This window comes from Oryza glaberrima, chromosome 8, assembly GCF_000147395.1.
Source record: "Oryza glaberrima chromosome 8, OglaRS2, whole genome shotgun sequence".
Taxonomy (NCBI): Eukaryota; Viridiplantae; Streptophyta; class Magnoliopsida; order Poales; family Poaceae; genus Oryza; species Oryza glaberrima.
Genome location: NC_068333.1, coordinates 17,818,572 through 17,845,104, shown reverse-complemented (window position 1 = coordinate 17,845,104; position 26,533 = coordinate 17,818,572). Strand labels below are relative to the sequence as shown.

The following is a 26,533-nucleotide window of genomic DNA, read 5'->3' as shown; positions in this document are numbered from 1 at the left end:
ATTGTTTCTTTCCAAATAGTTGCTGCTTCCCAAATCACCCCAAATATCCCAAATATCCCAAAATCAAAGTATCATCCCCAAATCAATGAATCATTCACATCACAAATTATCAAAAAACTACAACTCAAATTCTTAAAGAAATACATCACAGATCCAAACATCAAATACATCACACATCATATACATCACAGATCCAAACATCACAGATCCAATGAATCACAAGTTCTTAGATCCAAATGTATCAAAAATTCAGGAAAAAAAAGAAAATTCTGCTTCCGCAGAGGAGAGGGCGCCGCCAGCCGCCAGCCGCCGCCCGCGGCCGCGCTCCCTGCCGCCGCGGCCTGCCGCCAGCCGCTGCCCGCGGCGGCGCTCCCTGCCGCCGCCCGCCGTCGCCCGCGGCCGCGCTCCCTGCTGCCCGCAGCCCGCCGCCGCCCGCGGCTGCGCTCCCTGCCGCCCATGGCCCGCCGCCCGCCGCCGCGCTCCCTGCCGCCCACGGCCAGCCGCCACCCACGGCCCGCCGCCAGCGCCGCCGCCGCCCGGGCACGCTCTGGTAGAGGAGGAGGAGGAGGAGAGGGGAAGGAGAAAAGGGAGAGGGAGAAGACTCTGAGGTTGCTGTTTATATGAGAGCTAGGGAGTAGAGAGAGAGGGGAAGGGGATGGAACGATAAGATCGAGACTCTGTGCCGCGCGCGGGTGGTTTTATTTTTTGTCCCGGTTGGTATAAACAACCGGGACTAAAAATCTATTTTTAGTCCCGGTTATTTATACCAACCGGGACTAAAGATAATTAGGGCCTGAATTCGACCCGGTGACTTTTTGAACCAGGACTATCTTTAGTCCCGGTTGGTGTTACCAACTGGGACTAAAGATCAAAAAATTTTTAACGGTTTTTAATGGAACCGGGATTATTGTGGAATTTGGTGAACCGACCAAAGATGGTTTCTTCACCAGTGTAATTAAGTCGGTTATTCATTTTCCCCCTTAGAAAGCATATGCTAATCATTTTTTTTCCTTCGGAAAAATCCTCAACCATTTTGGTGGTACAGTGTGGCTACATAATTTAATATAATTTGCAAACCATGTTCAAATCTTAATTTTATATATGTTGTGACATGATTATCCTTCGGTATGAATTTTGTAAGGATCGGTTAGAATTTAAAGGGTGCTACTGCGTGCATGATTTTTTTTTAGAGCCAGCAATAAATGACAAAACAGTCTAGACCAAAAAAAAGAAATCAAATTTTAAAAGTGAACTGTACAGTCGGCTTATGTTATGAACCACATGATTAGTACTTTGAATATCACTGTTGGCTCGTGTTGTGCATAAACTGGTATTAATACATATCATTGCGTGAATCTACTTGATCGTTGACGATTCACACTGAAGCAAGTTTTGCTATAGGATATCGTGACTTCACGATTTTAGAGTACGTAGTAACTTTTTAGGGTTGTCCAAGAAAGATTCACTTGCAAAAAATAATTTTTACAAGAGCAGGCCTTTTAACATGCCCACCTGCAAAAATACGTTTATTTTTTGGGCGAATATATTAAGAGGCCCGTATAAAAAATAGGATTTTCGTAGTCGGTGGATTTTCATCCGCATAAAAAAAAAGGTTTATTGGAACCATGCCACCCTACGTATCCTCGATTTTCTCACTACCCTCACCGTAAAAGTCAAAGTCCCTCATCCTCATCCACTCCCTCTCTCTCCCCCATCGAGACATCCATCTCCTCTCCTCTCAACTCCTACCGGCCGGCGACGACAAAACCATCGAGGGAAACACCGACGAAGCACCATCGACGCTCCTCCTCCTCCTTTCTCCCACTTCCCCCTCCTCTTTCTCCCTCCCTCCTACTCCCGTCCGGTCTCCGTGGGCTTGGGCTGGACAGTGGGTAAGGGCAGCTCAGGCGACGGCGACGGCGGCGGAGGTGACGGACTCAGGAGGCAAATCTATCAATGCCACCCTCGGGAAGGGCGGATCCGCCGCTCTGGGCCCTGGAAAGGCGACGGTGACTAGGGTGACGGCGCTGGCAAACTTGAGGGCAGCAGATCCGGCAGCGCTGCCCTCGGCCTTGGGAGAGGCGATGGCGATGACGGGCGATGGTGAGCTCGAGAGAGATGGGAATGGGAGTTAGGTTTTTGGGTTTCTTTTTCGGATTTTTTCAGGGCCTAATTTTGATTTTGCACATGGGTGGCTTAGTGCTCCTTATGCGAAAATCATGTTTTCACACGTGTTTCGGCTACCCACCTAGAGACATCTAGCCTCTAGGGCAGGCGGGTAAAGTGACTGCCTGCGAAAATGTCTTTTTGACCATATGCAAAATTGTTTCTCTATTAGTGCCAAACTATAATTAAACCAGACATGTGATGGAGAATTGACAAGTGGCCCAAGGGTATTTCAGAACTTTCGTGCAGTTTCTTTCTCTTATTTAATCAGAAATGAATATCTTAATGAGCACGGTGTCCATGAGCGAATTTCCATATTTGCATAATGTCTCCCACAATAAGTCACTTCGTATGGTGTTCTATATGCTTAGAGATGGCAATGGCCCCCGTTCACCATTTCCCCGCGATGAATTTACGTGGCGGGGATGGTTAATATATATCTACCGTGGTGAATGAAATGGTTAATATGTATTCACCATCGGGGATGGCAGGGACAGGCCCCGTCCCCGTCCCTGTGGTGACCCGACTTTACTGTATAGAGGACTGATTCTAGACTTTTTAGATGTTTTGGCCCATAGTATTGAAGTAGGGTATCTAGACTTTTTAGATGTTTAATAGGGGTATATAGCAAAACCCTAGTCAAACCTCAGTCCACACCACAGATCGAGCGCAGGCTGCGCAGCCACACGCCCACGCCACTGGTTCCTCTCCTCTTCCTCCGGCTCTCCGCACGCCGCCACCGCCAGCCGTTCGCCTGTTCCAGACGCGCCGCGCGCGCGCCGTTGCCTCCTCTCGGCGTCGCCAGCTCGTCTTCGCGGGCTCGCTGCTGCTCTCGGCGCTCAGCGGCGCGGCGCGGCGTGGGCGCCGGGCGACTCAGCTTCGAGTCGCCTCGCCTCTCCACCTCTGCTCCTTCTCCGTCTCTCCGGCGACACCGCTCCTCAAAAAAACGTCGCCTCGCCGACCAGGATGAGGAGGTCTGTTCGTTTTTTTTTCTCATTTTCTGACGCGTGTAGCAGTATCGTGATTATTTTGAGATAATATAATCATGGCACTTCATTGATCAAGTAAGTAGCATCTGTACAGACTACAGAGGACATCCCGGATACACTCCGAAAATTACGTCTCGAAAGACATTTATGAGGAAAATTGCCTGGGCAGTCGTCACCTTGTAGCAGTGCTGCACAATCATGTTGACATATGCCACTGTCTTCTGTCCCACTAGACGCAGACTTGTCGTTCTTTGAATCGTTCCTCGCCTCCCAAATGTGCCAAAGGGTGACTGCTAACACTGCATTTTGGAGGCACGAACTCCCCTTCATGAAATCTGAAATCCATTGTCTCAGACTTGTTAATTCACCCCTGCATAAACTAATCGGGAAAGTCGATCTCACTTCGTCCCACACGGCAGCTGTGAAGGGGCACAACAGGAGACACATATATCTGCTACCGCTGTTCGATCAGGCGGTGCACTCCTCTTCTACCTCGCGAGCCAGGGGGTTTTAGGGTTACGACTCACACCACTGCTGCGTCGAAGTAGCCTCCTCCTCCCTCGCCTGAGATCCGTAGCCACCCTCGTAGCATCGCCTCGCTCCATTGTTTATTGGTGCGTGTGAGGCGGTGGTAGCAATTGCTCTTCTTGTTAGCACATTGGGCACTTGGATCGCTGGAGAAGCTGATGGGGCTTCGTTTGGTGGTGGAGATGGTGAAGGGATCATGAAGCATGGTCCGGTATAATCAACCTCGACCATTCCTTGTTGTTGGTTCGTCTTAGGAGCCAAAGGCCTTCATTTCCTCCCAATATAGATAGTCGATTACCTTGCGTTCCTGTAGGTTGTGGATGTTTGGGGATAAACTAGGCCATTCATGAGTTTGGGAGTGAAAGCTATAAAAATTGTTCATTTAGAGGAATCAAAATAGTTGCCTTTGGACTAAATGACTGGTAGGGTGATAGTCAAAGCCACATCTGAATAACAATTTTAAAAGCAGGAATGCTTTTGTTTGAGCATTGCATTTATCTACAGTAAAGCTATGCAATGTTTGTTCAGAACGAAACTTATTAGGTGGATTTGCAACTTTATTGATATACTCCGTCCCAAAATATAAGCATTTTTGGACTCTGACACGGTCTCCGAGATGCTACTTTGATCAACAATATCTATATAAAAGTAAAATGTTTTAAATAAAAAAATTTACATATTTTGATAGTTTGTTTAATGATAAATCTAGTAACATCAATTTTACATGATTACTTTTTTTGTTATTTTGCTATTAATAGTCAAAGTTAAAATTTTTTGACTTATCACTATGCTAAAAATGCTTATATTTTGGGACGGAGGGAATATCAAATTTGTGGATTTGGTAGCTCTGATTCCTCTCTGAATAACAGATTAACAGTTATGCCTCAAATATGAGATAAGGGAGGTTGGATAATTATAGTTGTGGATTTTTGGATTGAATTCAGTAGCTTCTTTTGTTTCACTTATACACTTATTGGTAAGTTTTTGTATTGTGTGTAATTTATTTTAACTTTGCTGCAACCAACCATTGTAGCTATGAGCCTGGACCGGCATTTGAGGAGAACAGCGAAGAGGCTATGCTTGATATATCACAAACAGAGTCAACAGAACTTTGGCTAATACAGTGGCCTCTAAATCAGGTTATACGGATATTATTTTCATTATGTGCCATGTGGCATGCTGCACAAGGGATCTTGAATATAATGTTTTTCTGTGTTGCATGCAGTTAGATGCGTCTGATTTTCATGGTCAAGAGCTTACTCTTAAGTTGCACCGTGATGGAAAATTGAGCAGTTTGGAGAGTTCCTCAGGTAAGATAATATTAGATGAATTATGTTGCACCTGATCGATTATGTCTTTCGAAGGTTTTTCAGCTTTCTGTACAGTTGGATTGAACGCAACCTGTATTAGCTCATGCAATCACACTTTTACCTTATTGATTAGTTTTTCCCAAAGAGGGCACCTAGACTTCTCATTACTAATGTCCAAACAATGTTAATCCTATCAACGGAACTGCTTGCATTTCTATGGTCAAGCTTGCCTCTCATTTTTGTATGAAGATGAAGTCAATGCTGGTTCGTTGATGACTAGTAGTGTTTTGCAGAGCTCAAGTTGCTTGCTAATCTCTAGGCAACAAATGAACAAATTAATACTTATTAAATGTTTTTTTCAATAAAAATGGAATTAAGGTGCTATAATTTAGTTTACATATAGAAGTTTTTATGTTTAGTGGATGTTCAGAAGTTTGATTGGTGAAGTGAAATCTGCTCGCAGCTTCCTCGTTATCTGTGATTTGAAGCTAGATTGATAACATTCATCAGTAAGACTACTAGCAGTAGGCTACTAGGTTTTCTAACTTCTTTTTATTGGTTAAGATCGTCAGTTCGTTGCTTTTAAATTATTGTGGCAATAACAATTTAAAGTTCTCCCAAAAGTTTGAGCTGTACTTGTTCTTAATTTGGCAGGGAAATCTTATGATCTTGTTAGCTTTGCTGCTCAGCAACCAGATGCAACTGTTTTCCTTCCATCCGGACCAGAAGCAAAAGCTGGTATGCTGAAATACCAACTTTGCAGTTTATTTCTGCAGTATTTTACTATTTTGCATGGATGCTGTTTTTACTTGTTATCGGTCTTGTTAAATTGAGCTGTTTGTTGGCATATTTGATTTTTGTGATTTTGGTCATCTATCATTTCTTCCTTTCCTGAGAGGCAGCTAATATTGTTCTTTGAGTAAAGTACATGGGCTGTCCCTAAACTTGTCTGGGTGTTATCTAGGTCCTTAAACTTCGAAAATACACTTTATAGATCCCTAAACTTGTCATGGGTGTCACATAGGTCCAAACGGGTTCTAACCCGCTCCATGCGCTGACGTGACATTGCCACAGTGGTGCCTACGCCTCAGTGGAATCCACATGTGAAGCATATATAAAAAATAAAATTAAAAGCCATATTTTCTCCTCTTAAGGTAGACAGAAAAAAAGATAAAAATTCTAATGTAGAGAGGAGAAAATATGTTTTTAATCTTATTTTTTTTCTATGTGAACGACATGTGGGTCCAACTAACACGTAGATGCTATCGTGGCATTGCCACATCAACGCATGGAGCGGTTTGGAGCTCGTTTGGACCTATATGACACCCAAGACAAGTTCGAGGACCCAAAAATGCATTTTTGAGAGTTTAGGGATCTAGATGGCACACCCGCACAAATTTAGGGACCTCTCATGCACTTCACTCTTGTTCTTTTAACTTACTGTATGCATATTTTTTAATCATAACAAAAAAATTCCAGTTGGGAAGATTGCACGTCGAGTTAGCTTAGTTCGTTATCCTGACCCTGAAGAACTGGAGAAGCCAGGTTTGGGGAGTCTCACTCCTAGCAGTAAGAAATCTGCAGGTGAGTTAATTTTCTCAGGCATCTTTTTGTAAGGATGCCACTCTTCTGCTGTCTATGGTAAATGTATTATATAGACTTGACAAGCATGATATGCCATTCCAGTTGGACTAGTCAATAACTGACATGTATAGGTTTAGCCTCCTGTTTTAACTAGAAATCCAGTATCACCAGATTAAACTTTGTAAGTGCATATTGCTGTTCAATCTTTTCGCATTGACAGTAATGAGGTGATGACCATACTATATGTCTTAAGATTTTTTGGGCATCATTGAAAGTTGAGATTAGCCAAATTCCTGATTTATATTATGAAGACTCATGTCAGTGATGCAATGCATGCCCTTGTATTATAAGATCGAAGAACTGTTCTGAGAGAGAAATACTAAGCCCATCTCTGTAGTTTCTATTTCTTTTGATTAAGTTATGCACTTTCAATTAATAAGGTTTCCAGCCAACAGCTGAAGTGTTTTATCTTTTTTCTATCATAAATAGAACACTTTGGTAAACAGTAGTTGCCGTCACTGATCTGAATTTGTCCGGTCTTCCAGGTTCTTCAAAGAAGACGAGGTCTCGGTTCTCTAGCGGGTCGAAGAACCGCAGCAGCCAAGGCTCAGCGCTATCACTGGGCCAACAGAGTGCCGAGCCCACGCACAAACACAATCAGAAGAGAAAGGATGAGAGCAGTTTGGGGCACTCGAATGTATCGGGCAAGTCGGCTGAAGGATCCCAGGTTCGTGGTGGCGACAGTGGCACGACCTCGGAGGTTCCTCAGACGCCAGGGGAGAAATCCAAGAAGAAGAACAAGAAGGTTAGAATCGCAGAGTAAAGCAGTATCATCGTAGCTCGGGGGGTCAGGAGAAGAGAGGTTAATTTTCCCTGAACTGTCGGCACTCCCCCGGAGCTTTGCAGGAAAGGCGTCTTGAATTTCCTGAGCATTTAGGTTGATTCAATTGCATTTCTGTGATGAGGCTCGAGGGCTGCAGCCCCATGCATGATATGCTGGAGTTATATCGTTATGGTTTATGTATCTTGAAGAAGACATGTTTGGTCGGGCCTGAAGCTTGGTCGACAGGGCTTTACAAAGCACCTTCTACTTGTTGCAAGCCATGGAATGTAACATCTTTTGCATGAATCACACAAATGAGACCTGAGCTGTTTTGCCGGTCAAGCCGTATGTCAGGTGGGCTTTGGGTGTATTCGGGAGATTAAGGTTGGGAACTCCCCCTCGCATGTAAAACAGATGACTCATCAGTGTATGATTAATTCTAAAGTAACTTTTCTGTGTATTTTTTTTTTTTTGCAAAAAAATAGGCACCGTTTAATGGTTTAGGATGTGTGTGTACGGAAAACGAGGAATTAGAAATTGAAAAAAATATATGTATTTTTGATTTGATGCTCCCTGTTTTTTCTTCTCTCTGAACTGAGCAGCAGAGTCAAATATAGGCAAATTTGATGTTCTATGAATTTGGATTTGGATTTTTTTTTCCACAACGACGCACATGTAAAGAGTCCCCGGGTTCTTGATCCTGAATACCCGGGTGCCTAACCTTGGTGTGCGAGAGCTAACCTTCGCCGGCAATTCACGCTTCCTACCAGCGCGCGGGCGCTTCTTTGCACCGCTCGCTTCTCGCGTGATTCGCCGCACATTTTTGAATTTTCGACTTCACCTCTGTTTATTTTTTTTGGCTTGGTTTATTTCGTCTTGAGATGCTCTTGGCGTAATCGATTCAGCGGCAGTTTTTTTTTTTAAAAAAAAAGTAATTATTAACTTTTTTTTTTGTGCTGTTGACAATTAAGCATTCGTTCTTGAGGGCGAACAAACCGGGCTCAAGAAATATAGTGAGTTTTGACAAATCAAGATTTGGTACATAAAATTATCCAGATGCAACGAAAAATGCATGTCACTCAGGGAACAAACTGGAAACTGGACAAAGTAAATATTAGTATGACGTAGCCCCGTTTGTTTCCTCTGAGAAAACTTTCTATATGAAAGTTGTTCTAAAATATCATATTAATCTATTTTTTAAGTTTGTAATAATTAAAACGTAAGTAATCACACGTTATTACCACCTCGTTTTACGTAAAACACTTAATCTTCACCTTTATTTTCAGGAGATTCAAACACCACCGTAACAACGACGTGAAGATTTTAACCATGTGCATAACCCGCTCATGGTTCACAGGGGAAAAGTGGCTTGCGTTGTGGTCTGATCCTTCACGACGTCAAAGAAGATGCTAACGCACGCTGGAGCGAACACAGCCGTGCTTAAAATTGCTTTGGTAGGTATCTTCTTCAGTAAGGCTTCTAGGGCCATATTTGGGGAACCTTTAACCTCCATCTTAAACTCTTTTAAACGGTTCATATTCTCACTTAGATTCCTACTCTATAAAATGACAAGCCAAAAACTGCACAATGGATAATGGAAATGTCACCTACCACAAGTTTAGGTGTATGAAAAACATGGAAATTGTGGAAGAGGTGAAATAAATAAAACTTTTGCTTATGCATTTTGAGATGTTGTGCATATGCATTATAGTACCATATTCATACTTAAGTAAAACTAATGGATCAAAGAAAAATACTTGGGACAACTCAAAAATCTGGGGAAAATTTGTATTAACTCTTTTCTGACCTTAGAAACCAAATATTAATTTTAGTCTAATTTATCAACTCATTAGATGGACCAAACAACTCTCTAAATATTCTAAACTCAGAAATTTGACAGATTCTCTTGAGCACATTTTGACACCTTGCCAAAATTCCCATGGACATCTAGGATGTAAGACCTGATCCAAACTGTAGTATAAACATTGCTTTACAACTTTGCCATTGGTCACTGACCCAAATTCTGCCTGGAAGTAACTTTAAACCGAGCCCAAAGTTGGAATTACACCTCTGTTCCAGACTTGGCCAAAACCCTAGATCTCCTCTCCTTCTCTCACACAAGTTGCTGCCATGTGGGCCAGGGCAGCATGGTCGGACCCTGTTGTCAGCCTCACATCGCTCTCCACACAGGCCCACGGCTCATAACTCGCGCGCCACGCGCGGGAGCACGGGAGAGGGCGAGCTCCTCCTCCATTCCTCCGCCGGCGACGCCATATAAGCCGACCAGCCGACCAACCTTCTCTCTCTCTCGCCCTTGTCTCGTTTCGCGGAAGAACCGAGGCATCTGTTCTCGGGTTCGCCGGGAACGGAGGTGCCATCTTCGGCGCCGGCGAGAGAAGTCCTCGAAGCCATCGCAATCCGGTGAGCTTCATTTCCGTTCAATATGCGTTCTGTAACCCCCTCTCAATGCCGTCTCTAACTGCACCAAGAACGCCTCTTTTGGTGCAGCCAATCTCCGGGAACGCGACCGCGTCAACTCGGAACGCCGCCGCGCTCTGGACACCGTCGCATCGCTGTTGCTCGTCGCCCGGCTTCCACAGTCCACCATTAGTCAGGCCATCTCGCCATCATCTTCACCAGCACCCATTGACCAAGAATCCCGAAGGAATCGGCACGAGGTGGACCACGGTGGGAGATCCCCTTCTTCTTCCCCAACTCCGACCGCCGACGCCATTTCTCTCTTCCTCTTTCTCTGGTGAGCTTCGGCGCAATATTTTTCGCCTAGAGCTGTCTTGTGTCGTCTCAAATCGATGTGTGCCTTCGCTTTGAACAGATCAAGGCCGGAGGAGCACTGCCGACGACGACCGTAGCAGTCGCGCAGTCGCCGAACCAGCACACCGTCGCCAAGACTTCGCCGAGCCGCGTTCGCTGCTTGGTGAGCTTCCTAGAGAGTCCCTAGGACCTCCAGCTAACACATGCACGTTTAGATCAAGCCTCAAAACCCACATGCGTGTGCAAGCTGAGCTCAACCACCGCTTCTAACACCCTAACAACCGCTATAGAGCACCAAAGCTTGCAAGACAGCCACCAATGGGTTCGTACGATTGTTCTATACACTTTTCGTTTTGGGAGCTTGGGCTGAATCGTCGCCGTTCGCCGCCGGTGATGTCGTGAAACTCGCGGCTGTGCTGCTCTGCTTTGTTCAGAGCAAGGGCATGGCTTGTGAAATTTAAAGACTCCCAGGGATGTATTAGCAACTCAAGCAGTCACTTACAAGTGGGACCAGTACTAATATGTAAATAAACTAACATTCAAGTGTCTTTTCGCATAAAACCTAAAACACGTGCTAGGGGCTGCGGGATATATTTCCCGAGAACCCAGGGGCTTTTGCGTAAAAGGATAGTCACTGACTGGTGGACCCGAGAGAGAGAAATGACTCAAGAAAACAGAGAAAATGTAAAACTAGCTAGTTTATAAACAACCGAAAAATGGTAGAACTTTAAGAATTTGTAGAAAATACATCCTTACTCTAAAATTTGCAAACTAAATTTTGTTGGAATCATATTTTCATGATATGCATCATAAAAATGTTCAACTTAACAGAATCATAAAGATTTATGTCTCAAAAATCCGAAATGCACTTAGGACCATAATTATCATGTAAACACTTTAAAAATTTGTAATCTTTAAATGAAAACTGTTAAAATGAAAACTCTTTCACTAAAAATCAACTTAACACAGAACACAATTAACCTAAGAAAAATCATTCATTTTAGAGCATGTTGGATTTTTATGTATGTTTATAATTTTGACTTTGCATATGTATGTTTAAGACGATTTGCAGCCGAGTCACGAGGAGACCTACTTCGTAGCTGAGCAAGGAGAGGAAGAGCAAGGCAAGCCACCTCCCCTCTTTGATCACATTGAACCTTTTGAAAAGATTGCAAAACTTGCATGTTAATTGTACATTAACCCATTAAAATTTTGTAAAATTTGTTAGCTCAACTCCTTAACTTGCGTTATCACCTAAACTACACAAAAGACCTTAACCAATATTCCAAGCCTTAGGAACAATTTATTTCGTCACATTAAGAATGATAGTTGAGGTCACAAGTCTATGAAAATGCTTAGCCATGCTTAGTGATGAGTTTACTTACCATTTGGGCTCAATTACACATATAGGTGATGTTCTTTTCTCCTATAGATAAAGATGAAGATGAAGATTATGTTTTTTACGCAAAATGAAGTGATATTAACGTATGATTGATTGAGTTTTAATTATTACAAACTTAAAAAATGGATTAATATGATATTTTAGAGCAACATTCATGTAGAAATTTTTCGCACGAAACACACCGTTTAGCAGTTTGAAAAGCATGCCACGGAAATCTTAATCTTCATCCAACTCTTGTTGGAGAAAAGATCGGGGCCATTTTAGCCATTTTAGAGCAACTTTTTACACATATAGAATGATTTATTTTGTGATCTGGATTAAAATGATAAAATGTGATATTTGTTAAGTAAAATGTTGGAAAATGTGGATTTTAGGTTTGGGCCTCATGTGGTACACATATGGTGTTTAGTTGTGTGCCGATAGGGGGAGAGTGTGCCCAGACCGACCTAAGGACTTCATTCAGCGTCAGTTCATTTCGTATACAGTACAACCATATGTGCTAGTATGGGATAGCTCAAGCTTAATAAATTATTTATGATTTAGCCTTATATTCTGGTAGGCCGGTGTGTATGAGTTTGGATAACTCAGAGGAACTTCCTATTTACCCCGACGTGATAGTTTAGGTGACAAAGTCTGTCCAATACAACGGTATTGTGCCACGTGGTGGGTTCCCGTTGTGTCCGTCACCACGGCGTTAAGTTTAAGGCGTGAGCCCGCCACTTAACGGTTCTAAGTCATATATCGAGTATGGCTTAGGATGGAGAAACACGTATCGTGCTGGTGTAAGGCTAAATCATGAATCTTTGAAGGGCTTTGTTGTGAGTAATAAATCAGGTACTTATGTATCGCGTGCCATGCTCTTGCATGATTATTATTTCGCATCATGTGGGTAAAGTGTACGTATTCTGCAGAGTTAAAACTAATCGATTAGCCGTGCTCACGTTATGAGCGGCGTATGAATATGTCATGAGTATAGACCTGTGATTTATCCTTCCTAAAGTTGAATTTGAACTTCAAAATGTGGTGTGATTTATGGATTATATCCTTGCTGCTATGGAAGGCAATAAGGTGCTATGTTATATGTGTTTAACATCTATTAGATGCCCATTTGCTAAGTGTATGCTTGCTGAAATTTAATTGAAAATAAATCTGAATTTGAAATGATCTTTGCAAACCAAATATGCTTTACGCTAAAATTATCCAATGTAAGCTTTAGTTTGAATATGCCATTCATGTAGAGTACTAGGCTTGGTGCTTGCCAGTACAATTTATTTGTACTGACTCTTGCTTGTATTGTTGTATTGTTGCATGTTTAGATTTGATTGCAGGTGATATCACTCCTGAGCAGGATGATTTCGATGGGGATGTTTCTTTCTTCCAGGATGGTTTTTACTAGGGTCTACCCTAGTCGGTTGCATGAAAAATCTTTTGGGTAGAAGATGCTTCCGCGAACCTAACTATTCGGCCTGTCGGTCATATGTATATAAGCTTTATGTTGTATGAACCTATCTAAAACTTAGAACTTAGAACTCCCTATGTTGAGATATCATGTGCTTGGATGAAAGTGTTTAGTGTGTTCCTTTTGTTAGGGACATATTAAACATGAGTATGAGTTAAAGATATTTGAGATGTCGTAGATCTTTAGCCATTTTTGTCAAGTCTCTTGAATGTGTAACATATCTGGTCGCCGCCTTCGAGTGGTTTGACGGGCACATCTCAGGCTGAAGTTGACTGGCAGGCTAAAGGCCCAGCAATGTCTCATATATCTTTCTCTCGGAGCGTCGAATGCCTTAATATGTTTGATTGGAAGAATTGTGTTGAGCTATTCATCCTTCAAATATAACAAGGGGTTCGGAGTGCTTCCGACAGCATTGGTATCAGAGCCAAGACCGACTGCAGAAACCCTTTTAAGACTGAGCGGTAGCAAGGCTTCAAAAAAAATATTTTGAGGAAAATGTCCTCATTAAAAATATATTTGTAAAATCTAATCTATTCTTACTTCTTAGCCCTCTTTGGATAAATTCCTTTTCTATCAATCTTGTTTTGATTTTAAAACCCCATCTTATTCTATAGAATCGGAAGATGCATAAATAGAGAAGTAGTAACTCATAGAGAAGAATAAGGAATGAAAGAAACATGTTCGATTCAAGTCAGTACTTGAATGGTTTGAAAACTTCTCAGTAAATAGAAGGCTAAATTTCTCCTTTCTAAATTTGAATTCTAAATTTCTAAATTTTTATCGATGGCCTAGAAGGTGGTAGTATGGGGCAGGATGGAATTGATTTGATTCAACCATAGATTGCTTGTCATATAAAGGCCACAAGATGTTTGCGAAGCCTCTGCATTAAGTTCTTAGATTGTCCTAATTTTGGTGCGAATTTTACATGCTTGCATCATATTTTAAAAATTGCAAGTCTTCAAACTGCACAGACTCTAGAACAGGTAGCGGTCGTCCTTCACATTTTTACACAGACCAGTATGTAGTTGCTAAATGTTTGCCAATTTACCAGTAGCTACTTAACATAATTGTGAATCCCTCATATTTTTCTTAGAATATTTGCATCACTGGAAATTGGATTAAAAATTCGAACAGTACAGATCAACCTGTAGTTTCAGAACTGTATCATCTAGTTTAGAAATTCATTACAGATAACTATATGTGTCTAAAAATTGTAAATCTTATGTTATAATGTGGGGTATAACCAGGGCATCCTTAGGTATGTATTTAACCAAGAAATTTATGCATTCACATGTTGAATTAAGGTTAATCTATTGCATAATAGTATGCTGGACAGAACCTGACATAACAACCATAACACCATTTCCAAGTTCCTAATGAGTTTCAATTGAAATTCTAATTGGTCTATACTTCCAAATCTTGTAGATGTCTACTATGTGGCAACCATTAGGCTATTCCAGAGGTTTTGAGGAAGGATCACTGCCTCACATTTTGTGGCTTATGCTGCAACATCTTGGCTAAACCGTCCACCGGAGTATCATTTCTTTTCTCTTGAGCGGAGTTCATCTCTCCGAGCTTATATGGCTGAGCTGTGTATACAGGGACTTTGGACCCATGAACCACCCCTTTACTTTCAAGCTTGTGGTTGGGATGCACCCTCAGCAATGCAGGAGGCTGCATTTCAAGCGATTGTGTATTACCGACACCATAGACCAGGGTTGGATGGGTTCTTTCACTAATTTCCAGCTCGTGCAAACCAAACCTCTGCCAATTACTATCCAGGTCTTGAGGGAAACATGAGAGAGATTAACACCCCACAACTATTCTTAGCCGGCTTAGTTCGTGCTACGGATAGATATCTCGCAAAAACTATAACTGAGTTGCGTAGATTGCAAGCTAGGGTGGTCATGCTTGATAGAATAATAGAACCACTCGAGCATCAAAGGCACTTTGATAATGCCATTATTTATGGGAATCATGAACTCTAGCCTCTTATTGAGTCTTTGCCTCCTCCCATGGGAATGAGGGCCACCACGAGGCTGACTTGCTCCCTCACCATCGGCGTCATCAGTAGGAGCAGCCATACTATATGTAAGTTTTGTAATAAAACTTACACTAAATGTGTGCTCTTGTTATACTATATCTTAAATTTATAAATTTATAGTTTCAAAGTAAGCTCAATGTTAAATTAGTTTTGTGATATACCACATCAAATCTATAAAATAGTTTTATGTAGTTTTCGGAATTTACTATTGTTAATTTTAGAAATGATGTCTCATGTGAGTGGTAGAATTTAATTAACAAGGGCATTTGACAAAAAAAAGATAAGCGACAAGTGACTAAGTGCTATAACGGCTGTCGGCTTACATTTACAACAAAGCAGATAAGAAAAAAGGATTGTACAAAGGTGAGCTGGAAAAACTATATACTTCCAGGACCTGTCCTGAGATTTTGGTAGCCCATGACAAAACTAACAATATGGGCCCTTAATTTTATATCTAATAATAATCAATATATACGTATATTTCTAAATGTTGATAAACATTTAATGTGCATCGAAAAGCAATACTTATATGAACAACTTCACAAACATTACCATCAAATAATTTCTTGGACATTTCTAGATGCGATGATGATAGCATTGATATCAATCTCATATAGCAATTTATTTTCAAAAAACATCTAATATTTTTTCTCAATGCATAAAGTTGCCAAACCGTTCAACAATTTTATTTATCGACACATAACATCAAGAATGGGCTAAAAATTGGAAAACAAAGTACTCTGCATTTCAAAATATAAGATGTAACTATTTTTTATCAATGTTTCATAATACAAAGCGTGCATGCATATAATTAACTATTACCTCTCCTCCCTTAAATTTGTCTTTTTAATCCTCCACTCTCAAGATTTATAATCTTATTGGAGTGATCCAAACAAGGAGGCGATAATAATTTTAGTTGTCTTATATTTTAGGATTGAGAGAGTAATGTATTTGTGGTCAAACTCATAGACTACAAAATATAGAAAAAACTGTTTATGATGATTATATTGCAAGCATATGATGATTAGTTGGAAGCCATGCAGAGAAGAGACAAGAAACAGGAATAGCAGCAAACTCTTATTGATTTTCTTTTTGAAGGAAAGACTCTTATTGATTTCGGGATAGTAACAAGGTAAGCATTTATAGGTTGTTAAGGTTGAGGAGAAAAATACTTCAATACCCCTCCCTAAATAAGGATGAATGGGGACGAGAGAGTCATTAGGGATAAGATGGAAAAAATTGATTAAGAGGTGATCGATGAAACAAGTAGTATTGTAGAAATATTTATATTCTTGGATAAAATTCAAATCCTTATATTGTTGGAAGGAGAGCTTGTTGGATGGAGAGCGGCAGTTATTTTGTTGCGAGTGGATGATAGATTATATGATTCTATGATAATATTCAAGAGTACAAAAAATAATATTCAAGAGTAAAAATGAGATATATAATTCTATGATAATATTCAATACTTCAAATGAATAAATTAACTATTACAAAGTTAAAAGGTTGTTTAAAAATGTATTCTAAGAAACTTATGTATAAAAAAACTTTTGTAAAAATCACAAGCTTGAAACTAACTAGGGCTATAAAAAAAGCTCAAGGCTCACGAGTAGCTCAAGCTTGGCTCGTTCTAGGCTCGATTCGAGCTCAGCTCGAGCTCCAAGCGAGCCGAACCCGTGCCTGAGTAAAAGCTCGCGAGCTTTACCGAGCCGAACTCGAGCTTTACCGAGCTTGACCGAGCTTGATTGTGTATAGTTTATGTTGCATGTTCATCTTATTAATATAATAAACTAATAGATAAATATATATTAGTATCTATTTACACAATAAATTAACATGTGTTAGCACGATATATTTATTTTAATCATTTTCTACTCTTTTATTAGTGTTATTAACTAGAAAATAATTATACTTATCAAGATATTATCATTAAAATATATATTATACTACTTATGGCCGAGCTCGGTAGCCGAGCTCGGCGCTCGAACCGAGCTTGCCTAAAAGCTCAAAGGTGCAATAGGCTCGGCTCGAGGTCGTTGACAGCCCTACCCTTAACAATCCATAATGTGTAAAGGGGAAAAAGCGCGGCCTTAAACCTTTTTTTAATCAAAAAAGTTGGTAGATTAATTGCCCAAAACCAAATTACTATAGTCAAACGGAGCTGCATTCAAGTTACGGCCATAGCATGATGGTTGGTATGCAGGTATGCTTGCTATTGTTAGAATAGCATTAAAATATCTAGTACTGCAGATGGAGTAGCAGGAAACGAGGTGCACCAATGCAATGGAAATAGAATTATCCAGTTTACAAGCTGAAACTCAACACATAACCAGAAGTCTAGGACCAGAAGTGGGTTAGAACCGCAGAATTTATAGGCAGAGATGCAAATGATGCAGCAGTCAAACACATCAACCAAAATGGAGGTATACCACCTTATAAATAATAACAATTTAATAAGACAATCATATTGATATTGTCCTGATATTCCCAGTCTGGCATGTAAAAATTATTTCTATGCTAGCCATTTCCCTACTACTCATTTCGTCAAGGCTACTTGGAAGAAAATATCGCCTTGAGTCTTGCAGACATCAGGACAAGGCAATAGACATGATGAAGAAATGATTCCGTATTGTTGGGAAGCTACAAGCCCTTGTCTCGCGCAAGCCGCTGAAGATGGTAATTGATAGTCTTCGTTGCATTCTTTGGCCTCCCTTTCTGTGATGAAGTCACGAACAAGCATCAGAATTCGGAAGAAGACTAGCTTAATGGTTTGAGTAAAGAATTCCAAGGGATGAAAAAAGAAAATCAAATAGCAATCTGGATCATGACCTGAGCCTGAGTACAAGCAACCAAGAGATCCTTCTGCCTGACACACTTGTCATCATTCTGCTTGTTCAAAGCTAAGCAGTTGAGGAAGGACACCATCTCAATCATGCAGGGTTTAGCGCCACCACCAAACTTCTTTGGGTTTATGTACAGCGCACCAGCCTTCCGACCCATTCTAGCACTTCACATCATATGTGATTGATAACAATAGTAAGAAGGAACCTCAAGAGCAATAATAAATGAGCAGACAAACAATTTAACAAGGAAAATAATAGAAAATGGAAGATATATTTGTCGTTGGTGTCGAGTAGTATTTTACTAAATATAATAGCAATTGTATATTTCGCCTACTATATCTGTGAATTGCAAAGAAAAATCTCGAAAAGAAACAGCATACTGCATACCATAAATGTTATCAGGGGGAAGTGCTGGTTTCAACTGTACAATCATAGCATCAGGGCAATATGATTGGTACTACAGGAACAAAATCTTAGTTCCCCTTTAAAACCAACTGCAAGAACCCAATAAAATTATTCGATCTCACACCATTCTAAGTCTATCTCCATATGAACCCAATAGGTCGATTGGGTTATCCAATTAGCATGCCATATACAATCTAAGTTAAACATCTTCACAGGACAATTCTAAAATACACCTACTAAAAGGATAGCGTCTACCATAAAAAGGAAATTCACTTGTATTTTCAGAGTTCATCCTAACAACTCCAGCTTCTTTTTCAATTACTTTGGTTTCCACAAATTGGATTTCCACTGACACTGTTTTCAAACATTACTAGAAAATTCCATCGTTAATTACAAGTGGTCTGAAACATTCATAAACTACAAGTAGCAACAGAACATATGTTTATTTTTTAGGAATACCATGTGATTTATCTAATGGTGTTAATCTAAACAGACCATTTAAATATACATTCACATTTTTCTGGTCAATCAATGTATAAATAGCAGAAAAAAGTCAATGGCAGCAAAGTGTGGTGCTATCCCAATTAATTTTCCAGAGTTTATCACCTGGGGCTACTTTTTTCACTTCAAAGCAAAATAATAGCATGTAAGCATCGCTTTGTATGACTTCCTGGAAATCGAAACTAATTAACTTCTTACAAGCAACTGATCGAACAGGTTACAGGAAACAGCAAGCTGCCTCAGTACAAGATAGGACAACAATTCCTTAATGACAAGAAATATTTGATCAAAAAGCAGGCTAAGATCATTTTGGCTTTTTAAGACACATCAAGCAGCAACCCGTGGTCCAAGGCTAAGATCAAGAGATCAACACGAACAGCAGGCTAAGATCATTTGGCAGTTCAGATGCATCGAGGAGCAACCCATGGTCTGTGGATAAGATCAACACAACCAACGCAAAGGGCAGGCTAGGACCATTTGGTGGTTCAGGTGCATCGAGCAAAGATCCATGATCCAAGGCTAAGATCAATGTAACCAACACGTACGGCAGCCTAAGATCATTTGATTTTCATTTTTGGGAGTTCCTCGGTAGCAAGGGGGAGATTTACACATCAGGTGTGGTATAATACTACATGGTCCATAAAAAGGGCATGCCCCACTTGATCATCCCTGAGAAGCCTCATGTGCAATCTTGTAATGTTCTAATAACAATGCTCCTTTTGATGTATACGCTGGTTTGTTAATCCTCAATATTGCTGTGGTTATGACTTCCTGCCCTCACTTCCACAAACAATTCAGAAACTATCAAAGGTTTGTCATCATACCACTCAACACATTTTGCATTGCGTAATATTAATATCGCAAATCAACTGAAACTGAGTATATCTAAATTGGCTTCTGTACCAGTAATCACACAGGAGCATTTGTACCAGTAGCACACAATAAACATACACGATTCATTCATACAGGTAAACTCTCTAATGGAGCAACAGAAAAAAAATTGACAAACACTGCAATTGCTTTAAGCAACAATATTCATAACCAGTCATGTAATCAAAAAGGCATATGAGTCACAGAAAAAAAAAAGAGAGAAAAATGGGAATACCTTTGCTGCGGGGGAGGAGGCCGGGATCTGGCGAGAGGAGCAGGGCGGCTGCCGGCGGCGGGATACTAGGCGTCAGGGGGAGGAGGACTCCTCGTCCCAGAATGCGGCGAGGGCGGAGGAGGCCGGCGGCGTGGATCAGGACGGCAACTGGCGGAGGATGAGACGGGGAGGAGACCCGCGACGGCGCGGGAAAAACCCTAGAATCGTCGGCGCCTTCTGAGATCTGATGCAATCTGCGTGACGGCTTGTGCCGATGTTTGCATCTACTCCCTCCCTCCATGAAAAAACCAACTAAACCCTCCCCAATGAATCCAAATTTATTACAGATCAACTGGGCCCTCCCAGTAAAATAAATCCAAATTTATTACAGAGTAAAGTCTATTACCGGTCTCTTATGTTTCTAAACTCGCAAATCGACCATTCATGTCCTCAAACTTGTTCGACTATATCATTTCGGTCCCTAAACATGCAGATCACTCGTTTATATCCTCCAACTTGTTCAGTTGTATCACCCCAGTCCCTAAACAGGACGATCTAAAAACTTTATATCAAAAAATGATTCATAATTTTTTCATGTGAACTCTAATGAAGACAAACTTTATATCAAAATTGTAGCCCTCGACGCGACCTACAACTTTGTAGTTGAAAAGTTTTTGAATTAAAACTGTTTAGGGTCCCAAAATATTGTTGCATGTTTATAGATTTTGAAATTTTAATTTTAAAATTACATTTTGGGACTAAATTGACTTAAAATAAAAAAAATCAACTACAAAAGTTGTAGATCGTGTCGAGGGCTACAAGTTTGATATAAAGTTTGTCTTCATTAGAGTTCACATGAAAAATTTATGAATTATTTTTAAATATAAAGTCTTTAGACCGTCCTATTTGACTAGGATGATATTGAGAGTAAATTCCATCACCGATCCCTAAACTTGTACCGCTGTGTCATCCCGGTCCCTAAACTCGCAAATCGATCGTTCAGGTCCTTAAACTTGTTCGACTGTATCTTTCCGGTCCCTAAACTTGCAGATCACTCGTTTAGGTCCTCCAACTTGTTCAGTTGTGTCACCCCGGTCTCTAAACAGGACGGTTTAAAAACTTTATATCAAAAAATAATTCATAACTTTTTCATGTGAACTCTAATAAAGACAAACTTTATATCAAAATTGTAGCCCTCGACGCGACCTACAACTTTGTAGTTGAAAATTTTTTGAATTAAAACTGTTTAGGGTCCCAAAATATTGTTGCATGTTTATAGATTTTGTAATTTTAATTTTAAAATTACATTTTGGGACAAAAAATGACTTAAAATAAAAAAAATATCAACTACAAAGTTGTAGATCGCGTCGAGGGCTACAAGTTTGATATAAAGTTTGTCTTTATTAGAGTTCACATGAAAAAGTTATGAATTATTTTTAAATATAAAGTCTTTAGACCGTCCTATTTGACCCAGATGATATTCAAATCCAAGTTTAGGGACTGGGGTGACACAACTGAACAAGTTGAAGGACCTATACGAGTGATCTACAAGTTTAGGGACCGAGATGACACAGTCGAACAAGTTTGAGGACCTGAACGGTCAATTTGCGAGTTTAGGGACCGGGATGACACAACGATACAAGTTTAGGGACCGGTGATGGACTTTACTCATGATATTGAAATCCAAGTTTAGGGACCAGGGTGACACAACTGAACAAGTTGGAGGACCTAAACGAGTGATCTGCAAGTTTAGAGACTGAGATGACACAGTCGAACAAGTTTGAGGGCCTGAACGGTCGATTTGCGAGTTTAGGGACCGGGATGACACAGCGGTACGCAAGTTTAGGGACCGGTGATGGACTTTATTCTTTATTGTACTAGAAGGGGTTGCATCCCCTCCCTCCAAGAAAAAACTAACCAGGCCCCTCCCAGTACAATAAATCCAGATTTATTATACTAAAATGGATCACATCCTCTCCTATATTGTCTTTCTTTTTTTAATTGAGGGAGTACTTCCCTTTCGCATGACTTATTTTATAAATGATTTTTTTAAATAGAGTACATCTTTTCTAAATCTATTTTGCAAATGAAATGAAGTACGAGAGGAACTTATATTCCTTTGTTTCTAAAATTGATATTTTAATAATAGGTTATTAAACCCATAGACTTACCTTAACAATTACTACCAATGTTTCGTATTGCAATTCTTTTGAATATTTTTTTATAGTCAAACTTTTAAATTTATACCAAGTTCGTAGAAAATATAAATATATTTTCAATATAAAATAAACATATTAACAAAATATATTAAATGTTAATGAAATTTATTTGGTATTGTAGTATAAACTTGATCAAACCTGAACTTATTTGATTTAAAAAAGTCAAAATAATTTATAATATAAATCAGGGTATAAAACATCACATTATTGATGTTTGGAGATTAGTGATAACATATTATGTGCTCCAACTATTGACATCAATAGCCCGATTTATAGGTTCATATGGTACTAAACACTTTCAAGTTTTACTACTCCATCCTTCCTAAAATATAAAAAATCTAAAACCGGATGAGATATTTCCTCGTATTATAAATCTGGATAGGCTACCTATCCATAGCAAAATTTTGGGATGGAGAGAGTACTCCCTCCGTCTCATAATATAGAGAGTTTTAGAGTTAGACACGGTTATCAAGAAAATAGGTAAAATTAAATAGGAAGGTGTTGTTATTGGTTGAGAAGTGGAGGTAGGTGGGAAAATTGAATGGTGGAGGGTTGTGATTGATTAGGAAAGGAATGTTAGTGGAGAAGTTATATTTTGAGACAAATCCTAAGTGATGTAAGTTGTTATATTTTAGCACAGATGGAGTAGATCTTTAGATGGTTCTGTGTGTTCTCAAACTTACGTTAAAAACTTAATATGGCTTTTCATATCAAAATTTAATGTACTACTAGAAAAAATGTCCGTGTGTTGCAACGGATGAATGTTTTTATTGTTATACGGTTTAGTTATGGTGAAATTCACCATGGGAATTCGCTTGGATATATATTCTTTTAAAATTATGCGTTGCAGTTAGGAGTCTGATCGTCTCAAGTTAACATGCAAGTTTTTAAAAAGAGAATTCTTATACAACTCCCTTTGTATTTCTAAAAGCGAACAAACTTAACAACTGATTCAAATACGAATATGTATTTCTAAAAGCGAAAAAACTTTAAAATCGACTCATACACGGATGACGTACCAAAGTACTGGCAAAAACACCTTCAATTTTTATAATACTATATATAAAAAAGATACTCGTGCGTTGTAACGGGTAAAGACTATTTTAATCTTATTGTTCTTATATTTTTTACTTAAGGTGAAATTTATTTTAGGAATTCGCTTGTATTTTTTTTCTTTTACAAAATCATGAGTTGCAGTTAGGAGTCTGGTCTTATCAATGTGCATGCGAGTTTTTTTAATAATTTCTTATACGACTCTTTTTGTAATTTTTTTTAAACGAACAAACTTAAAAACCGACTCAAACATGCATCTGTATTACTAAAAGCGAATGAACTTAAGAACTGACTCAAACACCACTGACGTAACAAAGTACCGACAAAAACATCTTCGATTTTTATAATAGTAGAGATAGTGACTAGAGATAGAGAAGAGAAGGGATATGTTTTTAGTCCTTAATTTTACTATCCTAGAAATGAGTTTTTCACCGTGTTTAGTTACAAACGTTTTTTTTTAAACTTCTAACTTTTCTATCACATTAAAACTTTCCTACACATAAAAATTTCTAATTTTTTCATCACATCGTTACAATTTCAAGCAAACTTACAATTTTAACGTGAACTAAACCCACCTTTTTTTTTAAAGAATCCATTCGCAAAAATCAGAGTTTTGCCTTGCCTTCCTCAACGCGCCTGGCGTCGTCTCCTACCCAAACCCGGCGGCGGCCGACTGAGACTGACCGACCAGTCCACACCAGAGCTTCTCCTCCCCCACCCCCCCACCTCCCCCCTCCCGGCCTCGGATCCTCCGCCGCCGCCGCCGCCGACGATGGCCGGCCGCCACGCGCCGCACCTCCGGCTGGCCGTGCCGCCGCGCCTCTCCCCGCACCCTTCCTTCCGCTTCCCCACCACCCCGCTCCCCACCCCGTCCAAGACCCGCCTCCACCACCCCTCCTCCTCCCCCTACGCCGCCGCGCTGCTCCGCCTCCTCGCCCTCCACTCCCTCTTCCTTCTCGCCCCCGCCGCCCGCGCGCCCGCCTCCTCCTTCCCCGCCCTGCCCCCTCTCCTCGCCCTCCTCTCCGCCGCCGTCTCCCTCCTCCTCCCCCCCTTCTCCGCCGCGGCGGCGGCGCACCACCCCTTCCCGGCCGTCGCGCACCTCCTCCGCCCCGCGGCGCTCCTCGCGCTCGCCCTCCTCCTCCGCTTCGCCTCCCTCCGCCTCCTCGCCTCCCCCGGCACCCTCGTCCTCGCGGAATCCGCGGGGGCCCTCCTCGCCCGCGCGCTCCGCCGCCCTTCCCGCCGCCGCGTCGTCTCCGTCGCCGTCGCCTCCACCGCGCTATTCTTCTTCGCCTCCACTTCTTCTTCCCCCTCCCACCTCCTCGTTCTCCTCCCCTTCGCCTCCGGCCTCGTCTCGTCCGCCGATCAAACACCCTCTGTGCGCCATGTCACCCGCGGCCGCCATGCCCGTGCCGCGGTATTTGCCCTCGCCGCAGCGTTCCTCTCGGTGCCTGCGGTTCTTGGCCTCTTCTTCGTTGGTGGCAGTGACGCCGGCGATGGGGATGGTGACGGTGGAGCTGTGCTGCCGATCAGCCAGCTCTGGTGGCTGCTCCTCAATGCCGCCGTCTTTGGCATGGTCTTGGGACGCCGGCCAGATTACGACGGCAGTAGCAGCAGGCCAAGCGTGGATTTCGCAATGACTTTCTTGTGCACTCTTGTGCTGGAGCTGGTGTACTACCCGAAGCTGTCCTTACCGGGCTTCTTGATTTGCGGATTGTTGTTGTGGATCGCCAGTCGGGAGCTGGCTGCATCAGGGTATGTGGAGCTGGGGAGCGCGGATGTGTCGGAGTCTGTGTACGAGGCAATCATGGGACCAGTCCGGCATATCCTGAGCGAACGGAAGTCGAGGAAGATTGCAGCATTTCTGCTGATCAACACGGCTTACATGTTTGTGGAGTTTACCAGCGGGTTCATGAGTGATAGCCTTGGGTTGATCTCCGACGCTTGCCATATGCTGTTTGATTGTGCAGCATTGGCAATTGGACTTTATGCGTCCTACATCGCAAGGCTGCCTGCAAATGGATTGTACAACTATGGAAGGGGCAGGTTCGAGGTGCTGTCTGGGTATGTCAATGCAGTGTTCTTGGTTCTTGTTGGAGCGCTGATTGTGTTGGAGTCCTTTGAGAGGATTCTTGAACCTCGTGAGATATCAACCAGTAGTCTGTTAACAGTTTCAATAGGTGGGCTTGTTGTTAATGTCATTGGACTGGTTTTCTTTCATGAGGAGCACCACCATGCACACGGCGGTAGCTGTTCTCACTCCCATTCTCACTCTCACTCCCATTCACATTCCCACTCGCACTCCCATTCTCATGTTCATGGGCATGAGGATCATCACAATCATGATCATGCCCATCAGGGTGTAAATCACAATGGGGCATGTTGTGAGCATCATGGAGATGCAAACAAGAGCCATCACCATGATCACCACCATGATAGTAACAATGAGGAGAGCCATCACAACAGCCTAACGGAGAACTGCAAGGAGAATCATAGTCACTGCCATGGCCACGATCATCATCATCATCATCATGACCATTCAGAACATCACCAACAAAGTGGAGATCATGCTTATCAAGATATTAGTAATATCAGCAGTGATCCAGCAATCCTTGAGATTCCTCTGAACATTATACATTCTCATTGTTCAGAAGCTCACTCTTGCAATGGAGGATTACAGTCATCAGAAAACCATAATAAGTCGAGAAATAGACATCACATTGACCATAACATGGAAGGAATCTTCTTGCATGTGCTAGCTGACACAATGGGAAGCGTTGGTGTTGTGATATCAACCTTACTAATCAAGTACAAGGGATGGCTTATAGCAGATCCCATATGCTCAGTATTTATTTCAATAATGATTGTTTCTTCTGTCCTTCCCCTGTTGAGGAATTCTGCTGAAATTTTGTTGCAAAGAGTTCCAAGGAGCCTCGAGAAGGACATAAAGGAAGCTTTGGATGATATTATGAAGATTAAGGGCGTCATTGGAGTCCATAATTTTCATGTCTGGAACTTAACAAATACAGATATTGTAGGCACTTTTCACCTTCATATCACGACAGAAGCTGACAAGTCTTCTATAAGAGAAAAAGCTTCGGATATATTTCATGAGGCTGGGATTCAAGATCTGACTATCCAGATTGAATGTGTCAAGAGATAGCATCCACTTGTTGATAAATGTGATAGAGTTTGGCATAGAGAACATGTTTATGGTTTTAGGGTTTGGCATAGGTAAAACATATTTATGGCTCCTGTTGTCAACGCAGGAGCCATTTTTTTTAATGTATCACGAAAAGGAAGTCAAATTTCAAACACAAATCTGCAGGTATTGATTTTGGAGTTACATGTTCT

General features: G+C 41.3%; 2 protein-coding genes across 2 annotated transcripts; both read left to right on the top strand.

The window, feature by feature from the left end:
• The first annotated feature begins 2,829 nt into the window (after nt 1–2,829).
• LOC127783359 (mediator-associated protein 2-like) lies at nt 2,830–8,223 on the top strand. The gene is made up of 6 exons (XM_052310615.1): nt 2,830–3,140; nt 4,717–4,822; nt 4,909–4,993; nt 5,648–5,731; nt 6,473–6,577; nt 7,123–8,223. Exons 1-6 carry the CDS (start codon nt 3,133–3,135, stop codon nt 7,398–7,400), a joined length of 666 nt encoding a protein of 221 aa, XP_052166575.1. The 5' UTR covers nt 2,830–3,132; the 3' UTR covers nt 7,401–8,223.
• Nucleotides 8,224–23,926: 15,703 nt separating this feature from the next.
• LOC127781396 (uncharacterized) lies at nt 23,927–26,360 on the top strand. The gene has a single exon (XM_052308342.1). The coding sequence runs from the start codon at nt 23,955–23,957 to the stop codon at nt 26,340–26,342; it is 2,388 nt and encodes a 795-aa protein (XP_052164302.1). The 5' UTR covers nt 23,927–23,954; the 3' UTR covers nt 26,343–26,360.
• The last annotated feature ends 173 nt before the right edge of the window (nt 26,361–26,533 follow it).